This window comes from Durio zibethinus, chromosome 6 (genome assembly GCF_047325235.1).
Source record: "Durio zibethinus cultivar Kanyao isolate XHJ-2024 chromosome 6, ASM4732523v1, whole genome shotgun sequence".
Taxonomy (NCBI): Eukaryota; Viridiplantae; Streptophyta; class Magnoliopsida; order Malvales; family Malvaceae; genus Durio; species Durio zibethinus.
In genome coordinates this window covers 8,804,612-8,823,700 of record NC_143167.1, presented here as the reverse complement: position 1 = coordinate 8,823,700, position 19,089 = coordinate 8,804,612, and the positions used below count along the sequence as shown (strand labels likewise).

General features: G+C 32.1%; 1 protein-coding gene across 1 annotated transcript; it reads left to right on the top strand.

Annotated features, from left to right (window-relative positions):
• The first annotated feature begins 4,360 nt into the window (after window positions 1–4,360).
• LOC111301159 (protein TRAUCO) lies at window positions 4,361–8,120 on the top strand. Its single transcript, XM_089762080.1, has 2 exons — window positions 4,361–5,772; window positions 7,673–8,120. Exons 1-2 carry the CDS (start codon window positions 4,635–4,637, stop codon window positions 7,936–7,938), a joined length of 1,404 nt encoding a protein of 467 aa, XP_089618206.1. The 5' UTR covers window positions 4,361–4,634; the 3' UTR covers window positions 7,939–8,120.
• Window positions 8,121–19,089: the final 10,969 nt, after the last annotated feature.

The following is a 19,089-nucleotide window of genomic DNA, read 5'->3' as shown; positions in this document are numbered from 1 at the left end:
CATACCAAATTATTGGAGACTTAATGAATTTTCCTCAAAAGAGTAAAATTTTTGTAAACATTTTCAAATAAAAATCTCATCAAATTATTGAAAGATTTGCTTCAAAGTAAATCTCACTAAACTATTGGAAGACTTTACTAATTTTTTTGAATAAAATATTATAATGAATTTAACGACGGAGTTTTTTCGAAGTGGGACAATAGTTTTTATGAGTACTCATGAGGTGAGAGAATCATCCTAAATTGCTACCAAACTATCAGGACAATTTTGAGATTAATTCTTAATATTAAATATTTTGATAAATTACAAACATATTTAAGGCTTGGATAATTTGAAATTAAACTAGTAATCCTTTGAATGGGCGCTGTGGGGGTGCTATAACCTTCCCTATGCGTAACTGCACTCCTAAACAAAAAAATCATGTTTCATTAATCAAAATCTACTATTTAAAGATATCTAAATCAGTTTTGAGACTCATATTTAAATGAGATAGATTTGATTAGGTGACCAATCATATTTAAACAAAAAAGATTGGTGACGACTCCTCTAATCTATGTCTAGTAGTAGATCTACGGATCTATATGTTATGATAGACAATTAGTGATTTTTCTATTAGATCCTTCTTGTAAGATATTTGAGAGTTCCCTTGTCATAGGAAAATTGGTAGAGAAGTACCGTTGATCATCGGTTCATAACATTACAAGGAAGATTAGTGGGCAGGTTATCAAGTCTTTTTTTTTTTTTTTTTAATAAGTCTTGTTTAGTATTCAAAAGTTTTATTGTAATATTTCGATCATACTCAAGAAAGTTGTCAATAAGATAATCTAATTGTGTTTTGGATTTCAATGGAAGGGCGATGAGAGCAATGCAAAAAGGGCAAAAGTTAGTTGGCAACATCTTTTATATCCCTAAAGCTGAAGGGGAATTGGAGTTCAAAGATATGGATATCTAGAATAGACTGTTTGTGGTGAAGCACTTGCGTTCTATTTGCTATCAGTTGGGTTCTAAATGGGTGGTCTTGGTGCAGTCTTATTTGATCAAAGGCTGATGTTTTTGGTCCATTCCTTTCTCACAATAACTATGTTCAAGAGTCCAGCTACCACCTAAACTTAAATGTTTATTCGATATTTAATTGTCATGAATTATTAAATTTATCCATCTTCATAAATTATTAGATTTATATATGATATAAATACATAAATTATTAAATTTACCTATCATCATGTGAATTAAACCCATAATCTCTCAGGCGATTTGTTGTTAAATCCAAATATTGGTCACCAAAATATATTTGTTCATGAAGGAATTTTTATCAACAAAACAGATTTTCTTGCTTCTTAAAGACATTGAAAGCAGCGAAAATGCAGTGATACTCTATTCTTTTTCCCGTTTGGTGCATAGAATTGACTAGCCAACTATGTTTTTTTCTTGGGTATAACTTTTTTTTTCCTTTTCGAATATAATTTAACTCTTTCTCTTGTAATGTTAGATTAATATTTGATATTAGTGAATATGTTGAGCTTTACAAGAAAGTCCGCATATACCTACAAAAATCAAGTAATGATTTCTTTTGTAAAATAAGCAAGCAATGAAAGGATATACGGTGAATACTATGTTTTGGAATCACTTTCTTCATGATGCCTGTATTTTCTTTTTTTTTTTTTTTATGTATTTTACAAGTGATTGACAATATTTTAGCATAATTTTCTTTTATTTAGTGTAAAATTTTCAAACACTTGGATTCTATAATTTATTAAGGAAAACAATTAAGTTATATAATTTATTCAAGAAAATACTAAAATTCTATAATATATTTTAAAAAAAAAAGTAAAAAAATTTCTGTAGCGAGCATGATCACTTCTATTCTAGTGTATCAAAAGGGGAAAACAAAACCATAGTTTAGTAGTCAGTATCTATAATTGCAACTTGTGCACCAAATAAGAAATTAATTGAATTTCATTTGGAAAAATTTTCTTAGATCTAATTATATTTGTGGGAAATACTTTCTACTTTGGTTAAGTATGATATTTAATAAAGGAATTCAAAAGCCAAGGATTAATGAGGCTTGAAACAAGCTTTGGAAGCATGGAAGAACTAATTAGTTTACATGAATTCAAGCGCTAAGGCATTCGAATGCCTAAACATAGGCAACTGAGTGTTAACTTTCTTTTTGAGTCTTTCAATTAGGGTATTTGAATTTCAAAATATTGGCATTCGAATGCTGACTTTTTGTTTGAAAGGCAGTCGACCGCCCTAGTCAAGGCAGTTGATTTTTCTACTTTGAAAAAGTATTCTAAAAGCAAAATATAAAGGAGAATTAGAAAGTATGGTTAAGCATTCGAATGCTCTAACTCAAAAATCATGTTTATTTTGCTGAGAATGAATGATTTTTTTTTTTAAATATATACTCATTTGTGAAACGATTTTTCACTAATAAAAGATGAATAATTATAATTACAATTATTCATAAAGATGCATTTTTAATGAAATAACAAATTTATTAATTGAAACAACATAATTAAAGGATCATAACTTTTAAATTTAATCTTTAAAATAGAATAAATAGAGATGATTGAGCATATTTTCAGAAAGAAAACAAATCTAGAAATTCTCTAGACAATTTTCTCATCTTTCTCCAATTAACTCTCAAATAAAAGCAAGTGTTTTAACATTATTTATTATAGAAAATCTTGTTCAAAATAAAATGTTTCATCTCACATTAAAGATTTTTAGTAGTTGCTATAAAAAATATAAAGTAATTTCAAACAAAGTTTCGTTATCTCCTAAAAATATTTCAATTGCCTTTTTGCATACCATAATTAATAAATACAAAATAACATTTACAGCTTCTATTAAAATCATTTTCTTTTATCTTTGAAGGCTCCATCTTTAAATCAATACAAAACTTAGAAGGCAAAACTAAAGTGGAAATTCTTCAACAGCACAACAAGTCTTTTGTGATAGCCAGCTTTGTAATTTAAATAACAATATTTTCATTCCTTCAAACTACTAAAACAATTAGAATAAATATTGAACTATGTCGGATCTTCCTTTCCTTTTAACATCGGACCAAGTTATTGTTGTTCTCGGCTTGACTAACCTTTTTTCATTTTGATTTAATGTTAAGTTATAATAAAATATTTAATATAATACTTGAATTTCAAATATATCTAATATGATATTTGAATTATAAATTTATTAATTAATATGATATTTGAAAAATTATTTGTGCATCATATATCATCATTTAAAATTAATCATATTAAAAATACATTTAATATTAATTAATAAATTTATAATTTAAATATCATATTAAAAATTTTTTAAATTCAAATATTATATTAAATATTTTATTATAATTTAAAAATCATTCATAATTTTAATCATTTCATTTTTCCCTCTAAAGAAAAAAAAAAAAAAAGACTTCGTGATAAAAAAATGAGTATTCTAATTCAACCCTCATATTCAAACTTAAACTTTACCTCATAAGTATTACATAAACTAAGCTCGATTCATATCTAATGTTTAAGCTTACCACATTGTTACTATTTGAATAAAGTTTGTTTGGATGGATAATATAATACAATCATGGTTAATGTGATTCATTGAAATGGGAAGCATTAGGGGTGTAATTGATTGAGTTTAAGTTAATATAATATTAAATTCAAGCTTAAGTTTGATTCGAAATTTAAGATTTGAAATTCAGTTTAAACTCGATCGAGTTTTATTTTTTTAGCTCGAGCTTGACTCAAGATAAAAATCGAGTTACTCGAACTCGTTTAATTAAGCTCCATTAACATATAAAACTAAATTTGATTCTAATATTAGATAAAAGCTCGATTATTATACTCGAACTTGAATTTGAATTCGAGTTTGAAATATTTTATTAATTAAAATAATAAAAATATATTTAAATATAAAAGTTCGATTAAGCTCACAAGTTATTCAAATCAGGTATAAAAATACTTGAACTTAACTCGATTAATAAATTGAGCTACTCGAGTTTGAACTCAAGCTCGACTTGATAATAATTGAACCGAATTCAAATTTTATTCGAATTAAATCTAAATAATTTGTAAGTATTAATATATCATTTACATTTCTACGAGACATACTACCTGCATCCCATTATCTTTTCAAACATAACATTAGGTTCCACTTAAAAAAAATAAAAAGAAAAAATTATTGCATGAATAAAACAAAAAAGAAAAAGAAAAATTATTGCATGAATAAAATAAATCGTTAAATAATAATTGTATGATTTACTGATATAGTATTAAAATTTTTTATTTTAACAACTATATTCAAATCTTGAAAGACTGGGATATCAGAAAAAAAAAAAAAAAGACTGAGTTTAAGTGAAACCCAAAATCCGTTTGAAAGTTAAGCAAAATCTCAAGTGCCCTCAAGCCTGAAACAAAATTCACTCTTTCTTTCCTTGTAAAATCCTTAGTAGTGCCTCCACTTCCTCTCACTCTCCTCTACCTCCTAGTTGCAATTTCAGCCCAAAACCCACACCCAAATTTTCCATCTTCTTTCTCGAAAACTCTCTCCATTCTGTTTTAAAACTTTCATTTAACCTTTTCTCCAACAAATCCAAAACTCCCCCACAAAACCTCTACTTTTCCACTTCAATGGACTCTCTTCAAGCCACTTACAAAGACGAAGACAACGAAGAAATCGCCCCCCAATCACCACCTTCCACCTCCGCTCCTCCACCACGGCAACCACCCGCCACTCGCAATCCTCGATACGATACTGTACTTGAAGACGACGTCGAGCCCATAATGGAAATCGAAACCGGCATTGAGCAAATTCCAAACGACATCACGACCAGCAAACCCGAAACCACCCAGTTCGCCCCGGCCTCCTCCGATTCACTCTCCGAAGAAGATCCCACCACCACAACGACAACGGCTTCTGACGACACCCAAAACCGACCTAAAGTTCCCCAAAACGACGATGAATTCGATGATGAAGAAGAAGAACCTCCGCCCAAAAAGCAAAAACAACTCTCATCCTTAACTACTCCCCAATTCCCTAATTCAATCCTCACAATAAACGATGATAACCCCACTTCTGCCGCTGCCGAAAACAAAGACAATAACGGTAATGCCCCATCAAATCCTTCCCCTGCGACGAAAGCAACTGCAACAAAGAAGTCTAAGAAGAAGAACAATAATGTTTGGGTGACGAAAACGTCACGAAAAGGGAAAAAGAAGAGCAAAGTGAATAACCAGAATGCTGGGAATGCGGAAGACACGGTTTTGATAACCCCAGTTCCGAGATTCCCGGACAAAGGGGACGATAGCCTAGATATGATAATATGTCTTTCCAAGGTTTATAAAGCCGAAAAAGTGGAGTTAAGTGAGGATAGGATGAGTGCAGGAAGCACAAAGGGGTATAGAATGGTTAGAGCCACAAGAGGGGTGGTGGAAGGAGCTTGGTACTTTGAAATTAAGGTGGTGAAGTTGGGGGAGACGGGGCATACACGGCTTGGGTGGTCTACAGAGAAAGGGGACTTGCAGGCGCCGGTAGGCTACGATGGCAATAGCTTTGGTTATAGAGATATTGATGGGAGTAAGGTGCATAAGGCTTTGAGAGAGAAGTATGGGGCAGAGGGGTATAAGGAAGGAGATGTTACTGGGTTTTATATAAATTTACCAGAAGGTGGGCCATTTGCTCCCAAGGCACCCCATTTGGTTTGGTATAAAGGACAGAGGTATGTGTGCGCCCCCGATGCAAAGGAGGAGCCGCCTAAAGTGGTGCCTGGTAAGTTCTCCTAGTATTCTGATTAAAGCTTGTTCTTTGAGCATTGGATTTGAATGGATTGGATTATATAAATATCTATCTATATATATATATATATTTATTTATATGGACACACACGTTGGCTTTACCTTAGAATGGAATTTTTGAATTTTAATGCTTTAAAGAGTTTAAGAAAAAAATGATCTCAGTCCCAATATGCCATTGTGCATCTCCTAAACTTATTTAATGATTCTACCGTTTGTTCTTTTGATTGATTGTCTTGATGATTTTAAATCTGCTTCCCTTTTCAATTTGCTTTCAAGCTGGCACTATTTTGGCTGCTTTTAAATTGGATACTTTCCAGAACAATAATCTGATTAATGACAAGTTGGGTATATGAAAGATTTAAGATACCTTTTAATCAATTTTATAAATTACTATAAAAAATTTCAAATATTATTACATGTTTATGGCATTGATAGGAGTGTTATAAAACTGCTTTTTTTTTTGCAAGGCTTTATTGGTAATGGTGGCTAAATTAATGGTTTGAAGGTGGGAAATATTTCTTATATCTTGGTAGGCGAATCATAGGATAAAGAATCTGCAGTTTCTTTCAAGTCATAAAATTGAAATGAGAATACTCAATTCCAAACTTCTTTTGAATTTGTCAAAATGGCCCTTAATGCTCGAGATTATCAGTCCAGTCCAATATCCCTTGCATTTCTAGCTAGTTTAATAAATACTAAATCATCAAGCCAAACCCAACAACTACATAGACCAGAGAAATATTGATTTGAAACCTTTATCTATTGATCTTTCACATTTGAAAACCCTAAGAAAGTAATTCATTAAAATTTGACAGCAGGCATCTGTGTTGGGACTTGTAGTTCACTGCATGCTAGCTACAGGACTTGTGCAGCGTATATTGCTTCCAAGTAATGTTCAACTCATTGCTACTATATTTACAAATCAGAATCAAATGAAAATTTCCATTGGAAATCTAATACAACTATTTTACTAGATTTTGCTATCTTTTACTTGGTATTTCACCAGCCTGCTGGTGCATGCCAATGTTGTCTTTGAATAGAAAATTAGGTAGAATCTGCTGGCAGACATTTGTACTGACAGAGGAGCATGTATGTTAATTACCTTTTGATTTTAGCTTTCATTGTGTGTCTTTGCCTTTGATTATTATGAAAAGATATAGCAAGATATGAGCCCTTTAAGCAGGATTCCGAAAAGTGAAAAGTTACATATTGAAGGTCTGTGCAGTGCAATTTTATGTTTCATATTTATATGATTCTGTTGGACTTTGCTGTATCCCACACTAATATAAATCATTTGGAAGATTTGAAAGAAATGTCTGATCAGAATACAGTGAACTCTGTTGTGTGATTTTGGTTAAAAATTTGGATTCTGGCTTTTGTATGGTCATTGCTTAGGGTGCTAGGTTCTCTCTTTTTGGCCCTTTTTCTACAGTAAGGCATCCAATAATGGGTAAACTTAAAACAATTAGTCTAACCTGAAGCTACTTGAAACTGTCAAATTGGTTCTGCTATATTTACCTGTTAAACCTGGTCATGGTATTATTTCCAAGTGAACCCTTCATAAAACATTTTATAAATAATTGGGTTGTTTGCTCAAACCTGGCATGGCATGCTGTTATGCAGTTTTTAACTCGCTTAACCTGTTTGGGCAGGCCATTGGAAAGACTCTTTGAACAAGCACTGAATTCTAGCTGTTATGCGTGAAATGAAATAGATGCAATTTTTTAACACTTGCCACTGAAATGACTATTTATTCTTCTCTGTTTGACGGGGACTTGTTGAGACTATTTACAGTTAGCGGGAAATGCTGCTTTTCATTTGGTATGCTTAAAGTTTCATTATTTGCTGCCGACAAATATTGACCTTTCATGCAGGAAGTGAAATTTCTTTTTTCAAAAATGGGGTATGCCAAGGAGTTGCTTTCAAGGATTTGTTTGGAGGTCGTTACTATCCTGCTGCTTCAATGTATACCCTTCCCAATCAGCCTAACTGTGAGGTTAAGTTCAACTTTGGCCCTGACTTTGAATGCTTCCCAAGAGAGTTTGATGGACGTCCACTTCCCAGGCCAATGGTTGAAGTTCCTTATCATGGATTTGAGAACCGTGTGGAAACTGGTGTATCCGATGAGAAGAAACAGTAGCGAGTTTGCAGCACAGACTAACATCATTGTGAAACGCTTGCTAATTTCAGGGACTATGTCATTATATTGTAATTTAATTATTTACCCTTCAAATTAGGACTCATAAGTTAATTGATTAGTTCTGTAAACTGACTTTTCTTTAAAGAAGAGAAAGAAAGATTGATTTCCTGCTTGCAACACCTATATCTGCTGCATGATCTGGTCCATATCTTTGATGCCATTTTATTTTACTCGTCTTGATTTTTTTTATTTTGATATGAATATATTATTAAGTTTTTGGCTTCCATACATATTGACCTGCTTTTTTTGTATTTTGAATGCTTTTAATTTGATTTAGTTCCTTTACACTAATTGCGTGGATATCATTTAGGAATTCTTGATTTTGCATTTTCCACTTTATTCAGACAGGATTCCTGCACAATCTTTCAGAAATTATGGCTTGTATGTGCCACTGAAGTTTCTTTTCGCTTGCAGTCTTAATTATATTTTCTCAATCTGAGCTGAATTTATTACTTAAGTTCTATTAATAGAATGGAAGTTCTGCGTTCTACGTCTTTAAACTGAGTTAAGCAGATTGTCTGTAGTAGGAGGCAATTAGACAGATGTTGGCAAATTGAAATGGTAGCAATTATTTAGCTTGCGAAGTGGACCGGTCTTCCTTCTAAAAGTTAAGGTTTTAAATAGCACTAGCAACGTGATATAACGGTCGTTATCTAGTGGTGGTGTTGTCTACCACTTTTGTTATTTACCCGCGATGAGAGTATGATTGGCATTTACACCCATAACTACTGTTTGTGGCTGCAAATAACCTCGCAACGGAAACAAATAGTTGTAACAAGACATTAAAGTCGTTATTTATGCTTTTCTTTCATAAAATAAAAGGAAAACACGTCTCAAAACGATAAAAAATCTATGCCTTAAGTCTATACTGTTTAATTAAATTTAAGTCTCAATCAAAATAATCAAAACAGAGGCAATATAAAAATAGAGTTCCAGTAAGAGAACCAACCTTTAAACCGACAAATCCATTTTGTCGCCTTATGGGATTCTTGAGTTCAACAACTTAAAAACTGTATGATCCCGTAAAACAATTACAAACAGCTCCCAAATCAATATAACGGAAGAGAAAGAGTTGAAATTACTTGAGGGAAAGATAAAAAGAAGGTTGGATAGAGTTGTAAGTGACTTTGTTTTGGGATGAAAAAGTAAAGTGAACAAAAAGAAAAAAAATAAGAGGAAGGTTGATGTCAGATATAAATTGATTTTTATTTTTTATTTTGATCAACTCTTTTTTTTACTTTTCAGGAAATGAGTATTTGAATTTTTTTATGATTTGGATAAAAATTTAATAGAGTTTTTTGTTATTAAATAGTGAATTTAATTTTTAATTATCTAAAAAATAATGTTATAATAAAAATTTAATATTATTAAGTATATTTATTATTAATTTTTTTTTTATACTTAATATTTTTAGATAAAAAGTTTTAGAATAAAAGTAAAGGATGGGAAATAAGTTTTGGAGAATGTTTTGAAGATTTTAAATTTTAGATGAAAACTTTGAAAGAAAATGAGAGATGATATGTACAAGTGCTTTTATATGTATCTATATCACATAATTATATTTTAATCCATTTACCTTAATAATTGTACTTAAAAATATTTAAATGTTCATTATTATTCTTTTTAATTAGATTAATTAATAATATTAATTTCATAATGATAATTTGTCATCAATCATAAGCATTTATAACATTTATATTAACAAAATTCATGGATATATTAATGATCAACATTATAGATATATATATATATTGATTTATGACTCAAAATTAAAAAATGTAAAATAGATATTTCAATATAAAAATGAAAGAATTAAAATATTATAAATTACTTTAAATATAATAAACATGTTTATAATTATTATTTGTTTTATTTTATGATAAGTTGTTTAAAATTAAAAAAAATTTATAACTGCAATAAACACAATTATCATTATTTTATTCATTATGTCCATAATCACCGTAAACGTAATACAATTGAAAACGCAATTACGGTTACAATTTAAATCTCTTCATTAAACTCCAATCTGTGGCTTTTGCTTGTTAAACTTTTTGCAGTAACTGTTAGGATGGAAGGAATTCCTGGTGATTGCAATTATTGGAGCTGGCAGCTGACAGGTAACTCTTTTTTGGGTGTAATATGGGGCAAAAACCCAATTAGGAAAGGACGTGGCTGGGAACACCTCTGTGAAACCTCACACGAAGGTTGAGAGTATTGACAACATCCACGTTGAGGATCATTTTATTTTTAAAAGGTGGATTCTGAAAGACATTCAAATCAGGAGGTTGATTGAGACTTCATTTGACCATCCAATCTGGAGCAAAATTTTTTTTCTCTAGGCACATGGTGAATAGTCCACTCCCAGCTATCTTTGAACACCTCTTGAATGGTTTCAACAAGATGATAAAGTGGATGATTATGTCGGACGTCTTTTTCAATATATCTTATAGCGATAAGAAAGTCCGATTTGACTTCAACATAGATAATTTCTAGTTTTTTTTGCCAGAATAATACCATGAAATAAGGGCCAAAGTTCAGCAGCATCAATATTACAATTACCAAGAAAGCCAGAAAAGCATGCAATCCAGTTTCATATCCTTAACACTCCCCTAGCTCCAGCTTTGCACTCTTGTTGGTTCCAACAGCCATCAGGATTGATTTTGACCCAACCTGGAGGTGACTTGGCCCATGAAAGCAGAATTTCTTGTTTTCTTCTTATCCGTGGTATTATCAATCTCGAGATTGTACCATTCTCTCAACATTTTATGAATGGAGTCAAGTTTGCAAACCAGCGGGATGGTTGCATTATCAAAGATGTTTCTATTTCTCCACTTCCGTATCATCCCTACAACATTAGCAAACACAATAGGCCAATCTCAGTTGTCCACCTTCAGATTTTTCCATCTTTTGAGGTTGAGGGTGAACTATTTTTCCTAGTTAAAAGAAAAGAACTCACCTGGACAGTCGAGAGGCAGGAGGGTGTGCCATATTTTATCAGAGTCCTTGCAATCTCTCAAGATATGAATAGTAGATTCGTTGTCATCATCACAGAGGCCTCATCTGGTATTGGGAAAGAGTGATCTTTTCCATCTGTTTTCGTTGCTAAGGATTTTATTCTGAACAGCAAGCCATAGGAACATTTGCTAGATAAAACTAGAACAAGCCATGGGAACAAACTAGAAAGTTAGGCTTAGGGTCCGGATTCCAAGCTCAAGTGCAATCCATATCGTCCAAATAATTGCTTATTTTAACTTTCAGATACTATGGTTCTTAGTCAATTGCTTGAAGAAATCTTATAGTAGGTCAAACTGGTCAAATGTAGTGCCCAAGAAAAGATGAATGTAGTCTGTGAAATACTCATCTAAATTCCAAAATAGTGCACTTATTATTGTAAACAAGCATCTTATGAACTGTTTATCATCTGTTTCGCTAGATACTGAATCCTGCAAATTTGTGGGAATTGCAACCTACTACTTGTAGAACACAATCCGTACGGAAGGATTGATAGAAAATAATAGAATTTTAGGTGAGAACGAACAATCCCCAAAAAAGAAAAGGAAAAAGAATCCAATTTATCCGTGCTGGGAACTTCTAACCTACATTCTCGTTAGCATTTCGGTAGTTCATGGATTAGCACTACAACAACAAGAACAAAAAGATATTACATACAAATACAGTGGTGTTTGTGCTGAGCTTCATCGTGGGAGTATTTTTGAAAGGGCAAAAAAGGGAAAAGAGTGATTAGGTGCAAAGGCAATGAGTATTATCATAATGACAGAGAGAAAAGTATAGAATTGGGGTAAGATGCAACTCGAGATAATAATACTTGGATTTCTATATTTATAAATGAGAGATAATGAACCAAAAGGGGACAACAATGATGTGGTCGAGCTGATGTGGCACTGAACATGAATGTTTGAAATATTCTTGGTTGTTTGCCATGAATCTCTAATAGGGAGAAACACCATCATGCCTTTTGGACCACCCCCAGTATTCTGTCCTCCCACCAAGCAATCTGAGTATCAGATTGTTGGGTGTGCAGCTAATTCATTTTTATGTAGGTTGGCCAGCTAAAAGGGGGGGCCGTGGGGAATCTGATCTCTTACGGCCAAGGTTAACTTGGAGACCAGCATAAAAGGGCAACTTGTCGTTTATTTAAGCTTGAGGTGCTGTGACATATGTCGACCTATTGTGAGTTTATCTTGCACTTGTGCTTTGGGATAAATATATGGATGGTTTGAAAATTGTTGAGGTGTTTTTTATTTGATATGTTTCGAGATTAGGAAGAGAGGTTTGGAAGGGTTGAGGAATTCATTTGGCTGATATGAGACTTAGACATTTTTTTAAAAAACTTGAACTTGAATCTTTGTTTAAACTTTGATAATGAATCGATAGTCAGTTCACTAAATCGTTCGACCTAGAGATCCGTTTAGTCTAGCCGTTTGATCGGGTTAAGTGGTTGAGGTCACATGAAATGAGGAAAGAGGTAGTTTGGGTGGTAAAATTTAGAACGAGAAAGGTGAAAAAACATCTTTCAATGATGTTTTGACATGTGACACAATTTAGGCCGTCTATATGATCAAAGGTGTGGCTATATAAAAGTCTATTGGGGCTTTCATTTTTTACCCTTTTTGCTTTTTTGCTTTTCATTTAACTTAAATTTTCTAACCTTAAAAGTTTTTAAGCTATTTTCCAACCTTATTATTCTTCTCTTTTTATCCATTCTCTCCGTTTTCCTTGGTATGTACCTTTTTCATCACATTTTCTAGTTTTAGTTCTAGAGAGGTAGGGAGTTTTAGTAGAGGCTAGAGGAGGTTGGTTTAGATAAGATGAAGACGATATGGTCCCACTGACCATTGGGGGTCGAGACTACCGTAAAATGGCCTATTAGCTTAATTTGATGTCTAAGGTAGTGCAACAATAGGTTGATGAGAATACTCGAGCAAGAGGGGAGTGGATTCTGAGCACGGAAGAGCTGTGTACTCAGATAGATTTTAATTTGGAAAATCCACCTCATTTTCCTGTTTCTTAGGTAAGTCCATCTTTTACGGTTGACATTCACTTATATTTGGCAATTCCTCTTTCTAAGGTCCAATCTTATTAACCTTCTTCTTTTTCTGGTCGTCCACCCATAAATGCTATCATCATTTCTTTTATTCCTCCTCGATTAACTTTTGTTGACATCACCATTTATCTTGAGGAGTCTTTTCTTCCCTTTTTTTCCCTTGAGGTCGTGATGTTCTCCCCTACTCCTCCAACTTGAAATCCTGCTTCTGCTCAAAAGTTCAAGTCTTTTGAAGGTGAAGGCTTTGATAATGAGGAGTGCTCTGAGGAGAAACATGATGAGAGGAATGCCTCTACTAGGGAAAGTGATAGCGAGGAAGGGAGTCTTCGCAACAAGATGAGTTGGTCGAGGTTCCTATATATACTCCTTGTAACCTAGGTATAATCTTTAAGGACATGAGGAGGGAACTAAAAGCCAATGCCAATCTTAAGGACTATCCCAATATGTGTTTAGCTTATCACGTTTGTGCTATGGGAATGAACTTTTGCTTTTTTGAGGAGGGGTATAGTCTACTAATGCCGAACTCCTCAAATTAGGTCACAGATAAACTGGAGCAACATTGGCTTTGGGTATATTATGATTCATTTATGGTCAGTCTAAGGTTTAATCTTTATTTTTTATTTGTTTTAATTTTTAATTTTTATAATTTAACACCCACTTAGCTGACCCCTAACTCAATATGATACATAGTACATTTTGTTAATTTTTGTCAACACTTAGATTTTCTTCTCTACCTCCTTCTATTCAGGGAATTTTTTTTATTAAAAAGCATTCCAGTAATAAGAGGTGATTTTATATCACAGCTTGGCAAAATAAGAAGGCTTCGCTGACTATTCGAGCACTATAAAAAACTAGAAGCACTTTTCCTCTACCTTTAAAAATAAAAGAAAAATAAAGATAATGAGATCGAGGTCAAGGTTAAAGCTTGGGAGATAATAAATGAGCCCAACAATTTTATAGATGTACTTATTGCTCTCTTTGTCTTGGAACTTTTTGATCGAGATAAAATAATAGAGTGTACCCATAAGGGAAGTTCATCATAGATACCTATGAGCTGACCTCCTTCAAAGTAATAAATAAAATAAAATACTGGGATAAGTGTGAGGTAATCTCGTAAGATCTTTGTTTTGTTTGAATTTTTTCTCTAACTTTTAGCTTAGTTTTGTAAAAATGTCAACTAATAATAACTTCAACTTTTCCCTTTTCCAATAAGAGTCTAAGCCTAAGAAAAGCCAAAATAAAAAGATCCAGCTTGGTGGCCCCTCTTGAGAGGGAAATAAAGTCATCAATCTAACAGTGAATAAGCAACCGAGCTCTTCAGCTCAACATTCTCTTGCCATAAAAAAAAATAAAACAACTACACATCGAGAGCTCTCTTCAGTAGCTCTTCTTTTCACAAAGAAATTGAGGACCGAGTTTCTTTTTCTACTTTATAAAATCTTGAGGCCAGGGTATTAAAGCCTAGCTCAGAGAAGGTTTGTACATGCTTTGAGTATACTTCAGGTGATAACCTATTGGAGAACCCCAATGTGATCAGAAGGTTCTGCAAGGTCACAGTTTCTCATAGCAATAAGTGTTATTTAACTTTAGCTCAGCTCTTCCCTTGCTCTTTATTTTTTATTTTGCTAAGTTTGAGTTCATCTTATGTAGTTTATCAAAAACTCCATGCTAAGCTTATTAACAACACCAGCCAAGCTCTCCACCATAACTATTTTGAGTGAAGAGCATCAGAAGAGCTTAGATGCCTTAGAGAGTGTGAGGTCCAACTTTAGTGCTTATCATAAAAAAGAGCCTAAGCAAAGAAAAAAGATTGATGAGCTAACGAACAAGCTAGAAAGCATGCACATTGATAAAGCCTCAGCAAAGTCCATGAAAGAATAGGCTGAGCTAAAACTTGGTGATGTTCAACCTAAAATTGCAAAGCTAATGTCCAAGCTCAAGGTTGGTGAGAAGAAGAAAGAAAAGTAAAAAAGAAAGCCACTAAGGAGTTCAAAGCCTACGGTGAATTCTTTAGGCTCTAAATGGAGTTCTCCATAGAGAATGTCCTCGGTGCCTTTTAGCTAGAGAGAGATAAAGTGTAGTTTAAATTTACTGACCTTAACCTTAACCTCTCTAACATTGACATGAACAATATCAGATTGAAGCCCTCTCCACATCGTTCTAAAAAAGAGAAAGGAGATGAGAATGATGAAGATGAAGCATTAGACATTGAGTTTGAGGCAGCCCTAGGCCGCGAGGCTGATGAGGGATTAGTTGATGTTGCTGTTGCTACTACTGACACTATCGCTGCTGATGTTTAGAGGTTCTTTTCTTTTCTTTCTTTTTGTTAATTTTTATTTAAGGTTGAGGTCGAGTTTTTTTGTTGTGACCTCAGAAAAAATCACTTTGCAAAACTTTTATCAATTGATAATTTTTGTACTAACCTACTGACATTAATGGAAAGCTAAATTGTTTAGTTCAAGTTTTAGTTCAATTTTACTTTCCCTTATTTAATTTAAATTTAAAGTTTAAGCTTAGTTAACTGTTCACAAGATGACGTCATAACTTAAGTTCTGCGAACTTAGCTTAGATTATTCACAATAATTCAGCCAATAGTTGATTTGATCCTAAATAATCCAAAGTTTCAGCTCAATTCAAGTGAGCTAAAAATTCACCTAAATGTTCATGAATATCTCAAATTAACTTAAGAATCCATTTTGATAAAAGTCTCAGGTCGGATTACATTAGGTCAGTTGAGGCCTGAGCCCATAGATTAAAACAAACATTGTCATATTTTGACTTTAAGTTTTAGGCTAGAAATATTAGGTTGGAGACATTGTTTTAGGGTTGGTAGTGAACATGAACACTATCAAGTGTGTAGATAATGAATATTATCTGAAACGTTTTAATGCAATTGACTCAAACCCATTTTTAAACGTGGACTGTCTAAACACCAAATTTTGTTCGAGACATTTTTTAACATAATTAATTTGGGACTCATTTGCAAACATGGGTCAAGTCCATTTAGGAGGACCATTTACGATTCATAAAAAGCTCACAAATTTACTTATTCAGAAATTCAAAGTCAACTCGGGTCAAATATAATCAAACAAAGTCTAAATTGCGTAAAACTTGGTCAAAATGGATAAGTGCCCATGTTAATTCTCAAAACTCAAAACCCTGATTGAAATCAATGTGGTTTAAAATTGAATTTGAAATTTTTTAAAACACTAAAATTTTTATCGTGCCCCGAAAAATGCAAAATTATTAAAATACCCTTATAAGGGGTATTTTTATAAATTGACTTTCTCAAGCTTGAATTTTTGTAAAACTTTTTAGATATTAATTTTATAATATTTCATGATTTTTGGTGTATTTAAAATCACAGTAGTACCCCGAAAAGTATGAAATTACCAAAATACCCTTATTAGGGTTTTTTTGTAATTTGACCTTCTCGAGATCAGATTTTCATAAAAATTTCTAGATCTAAATTCTATAATATTTCATGATTTTTGGTGTACTTAAAATCACAACAATACCCTAGGAAGCATGAAATTACCAAAATACCTTTGTAGGGGTATTTTCATAATTTAGCCTTTTAGAGCTTGAAATTTCACAAAACTTTTTAGATTTCAATTTTAATATATTTAATGATTTTTGGTGTTTTAAAATCTCAAAAATGAGCTTGAAAACATTGATTTATAAGAAAATAACCTAAATACTAAAAATTTTACACTATGGGGTAAAATGGTCTTTTTCATGGGTTTAGAGCATAAATGTAACCTTGGTAGTGAGTAATGAAGGCCATTGGATCTGTCATTGATCTTGATCCAATAGCCAAAAGTGGCTCCTTGGAAATAAGAAAAAAAAAGTTTTGACCCTTGGATGAGATTTTATCCAAGGGCCTTTATGGATCAAGATTGAGATCTTGATCTTGAGAGGGGTCTACCAAATGACTTAAAGAGAAAGGGGGTTGGTTGGCTAAAAGGGAGGAGAAGGGAGAAAAGCTATTGGTAAAAAATAAAAAATAAAAATCATAAAACACCAAAGAAAAAAAAGTTAAAAAAGGGAAAAAAAAATTCAAATGTGAGATAGCCTATACAAGGGCATATGTTGTTGTTTATGTCATGGTTTTTACACCATTCTTACACCTGTCATGACCTATTCTACAAAGTCTTCTTATTTGTTTCTTACATGCTTTGACTTTGGTGTGAATGTTGATGAAGTTTAAGGCTTTATGTGTTCTATGTTTTTGTTACAAAATGGTTGAAATTTCATTTCCCTTTTGCTGGTATTGCCAAACAGCTTCTACCTTCTTTAATGGTAGTAGTAGTCAGCTCACTCCATAAATCTTTCCACCATTGCTTTGCTATTTTAAAGCCCTTTGCTTTTCTATCCTTCATATTTAGCTTTTAGTTAGCTTAAGCTAAAGTAAATGAAGACTTGGAAACCAGTTGGAATCATTGAATAACTTATATTTCTTCTTATTACAGTAGCGTACGGTCCATGCCACAAACTCTTCCACCTTTGCTTTTCCATCTTAAATGAATAATTTTTTTTTTGGTAGCCTAAGTTCAAAACAAATGAAAGATTGAGAAATCAATTGAGAATAAGCAAATGTGATGCTTGGATTCCCATAAGTAGTCACGGTTTAAGAGTTTTTTTTCTCATAAATCTTGAAAGTATCTTTCTTGCATGTAACATGCTTATGGTCAAAAACTTTGGAACCATGGAGGCTGGTCTTTAAATGCTTAAAAGGACAAGTCTCATGTGTATTGCAAGTGGTCCTTTGTTCTATTGATTAACTTGGCTTCCTTACATGTAAGAAGTTTATGGTTGAAAGCTTTGAAACTATAGGGGCTGATTTTTTAGTGATAAAAAAGACAAGTTTCACATGATTTCAAAGTGTCCATTATTGTGTTGTTTGCTTGGCTTTCTTGCATGCTCATGTCATTTCATTCAGTGTGTGAATCCTTTGTAGATGTAGGCAAAGTGTTATGTGTACTACATGGTCCCACAACCATCTTGTGGATTGGAGAAATTTTTGCATACATTGCATGGCATTATAGTTACTGCATTGTTTTAGAAAATCTGATAACAGTAATAAAAAATATTGTCAAAGTGGATAATGAACAATAATAATTTTAATTAGGGTATAAGAATATTTAAGCATCCTATTGCATAATTATTTTAGCATGATAATTATGTTTATTTTTGGATTATGTAGGTTTTGAATGTCTAATTCTTTTGTGCATGTATTAGCTTTTAATTGATTCATTTATTTTCTTTGAATACATTTTATGTATCTTTATTGCTATTTGCATTTTGAAGTTTTTACTAATAGTAATAATAATTTTATGCTAAAAGATATAATTAGTTACATAAAGAGTTTTAATTTATTTTTAATGACAATTGACTTGCTCTGAAAGTCTGCCAAATGTTGGAGACTTTTAAAGATGCTTATAAATTCTCAAAATTTAAACCCAAATTTACCTAAAACCCCAAACCCTTTTTAAAATTTTTAAGAATTTGCATGAAAACCTTTTATGAAATAATTTTTTCACGAATACCGCTTAGATGTTAGGGTATTTATAAAATTTATTTCATTAAGAGTTTTCATACATCTTCATAACTCAAAATAAATAAATTTTGTTAAATTAGCAAGTATAAAGACAATATTAATAAAAGATAATAGGACGGGATTTCAAATATAAGAATTTCCACCCAAACTCTGCTTAGATGTTGGCGAGTCCATGTGGTTTCTTTATATTGGAAAACCCAATTCTTAAATCTATACTTGATCATCATTTTGCATATGTTTCATTATTAAATTAATGTCTTCATTTATAATGTATACATATATGTTTGCTTTAGTTATGTTTGTTTAATATTAATCATATTATATTCCTTTTTTCTTACATCAAAGTTTTCTTAAAATTTTCAATTATGAATAAATAAAATTAAAACAATATTTTGTGAAATATAATTGATTTGTACTCTGTCTAGATGTTGAAGAGTCATTAATGATTATCATTTACAAATAATGT

Coding starts and splice junctions, on each gene's coding strand:
- LOC111301159 (XM_089762080.1), top strand. CDS start 4,635: ATGGACTCTCTTCAAGCCACTTACAAAGACGAAGACAACGAAGAAATC. Junction 5,773..7,672: donor GCCGCCTAAAGTGGTGCCTG/GTAAGTTCTCCT, acceptor CCTTTCATGCAG/GAAGTGAAATTTCTTTTTTC.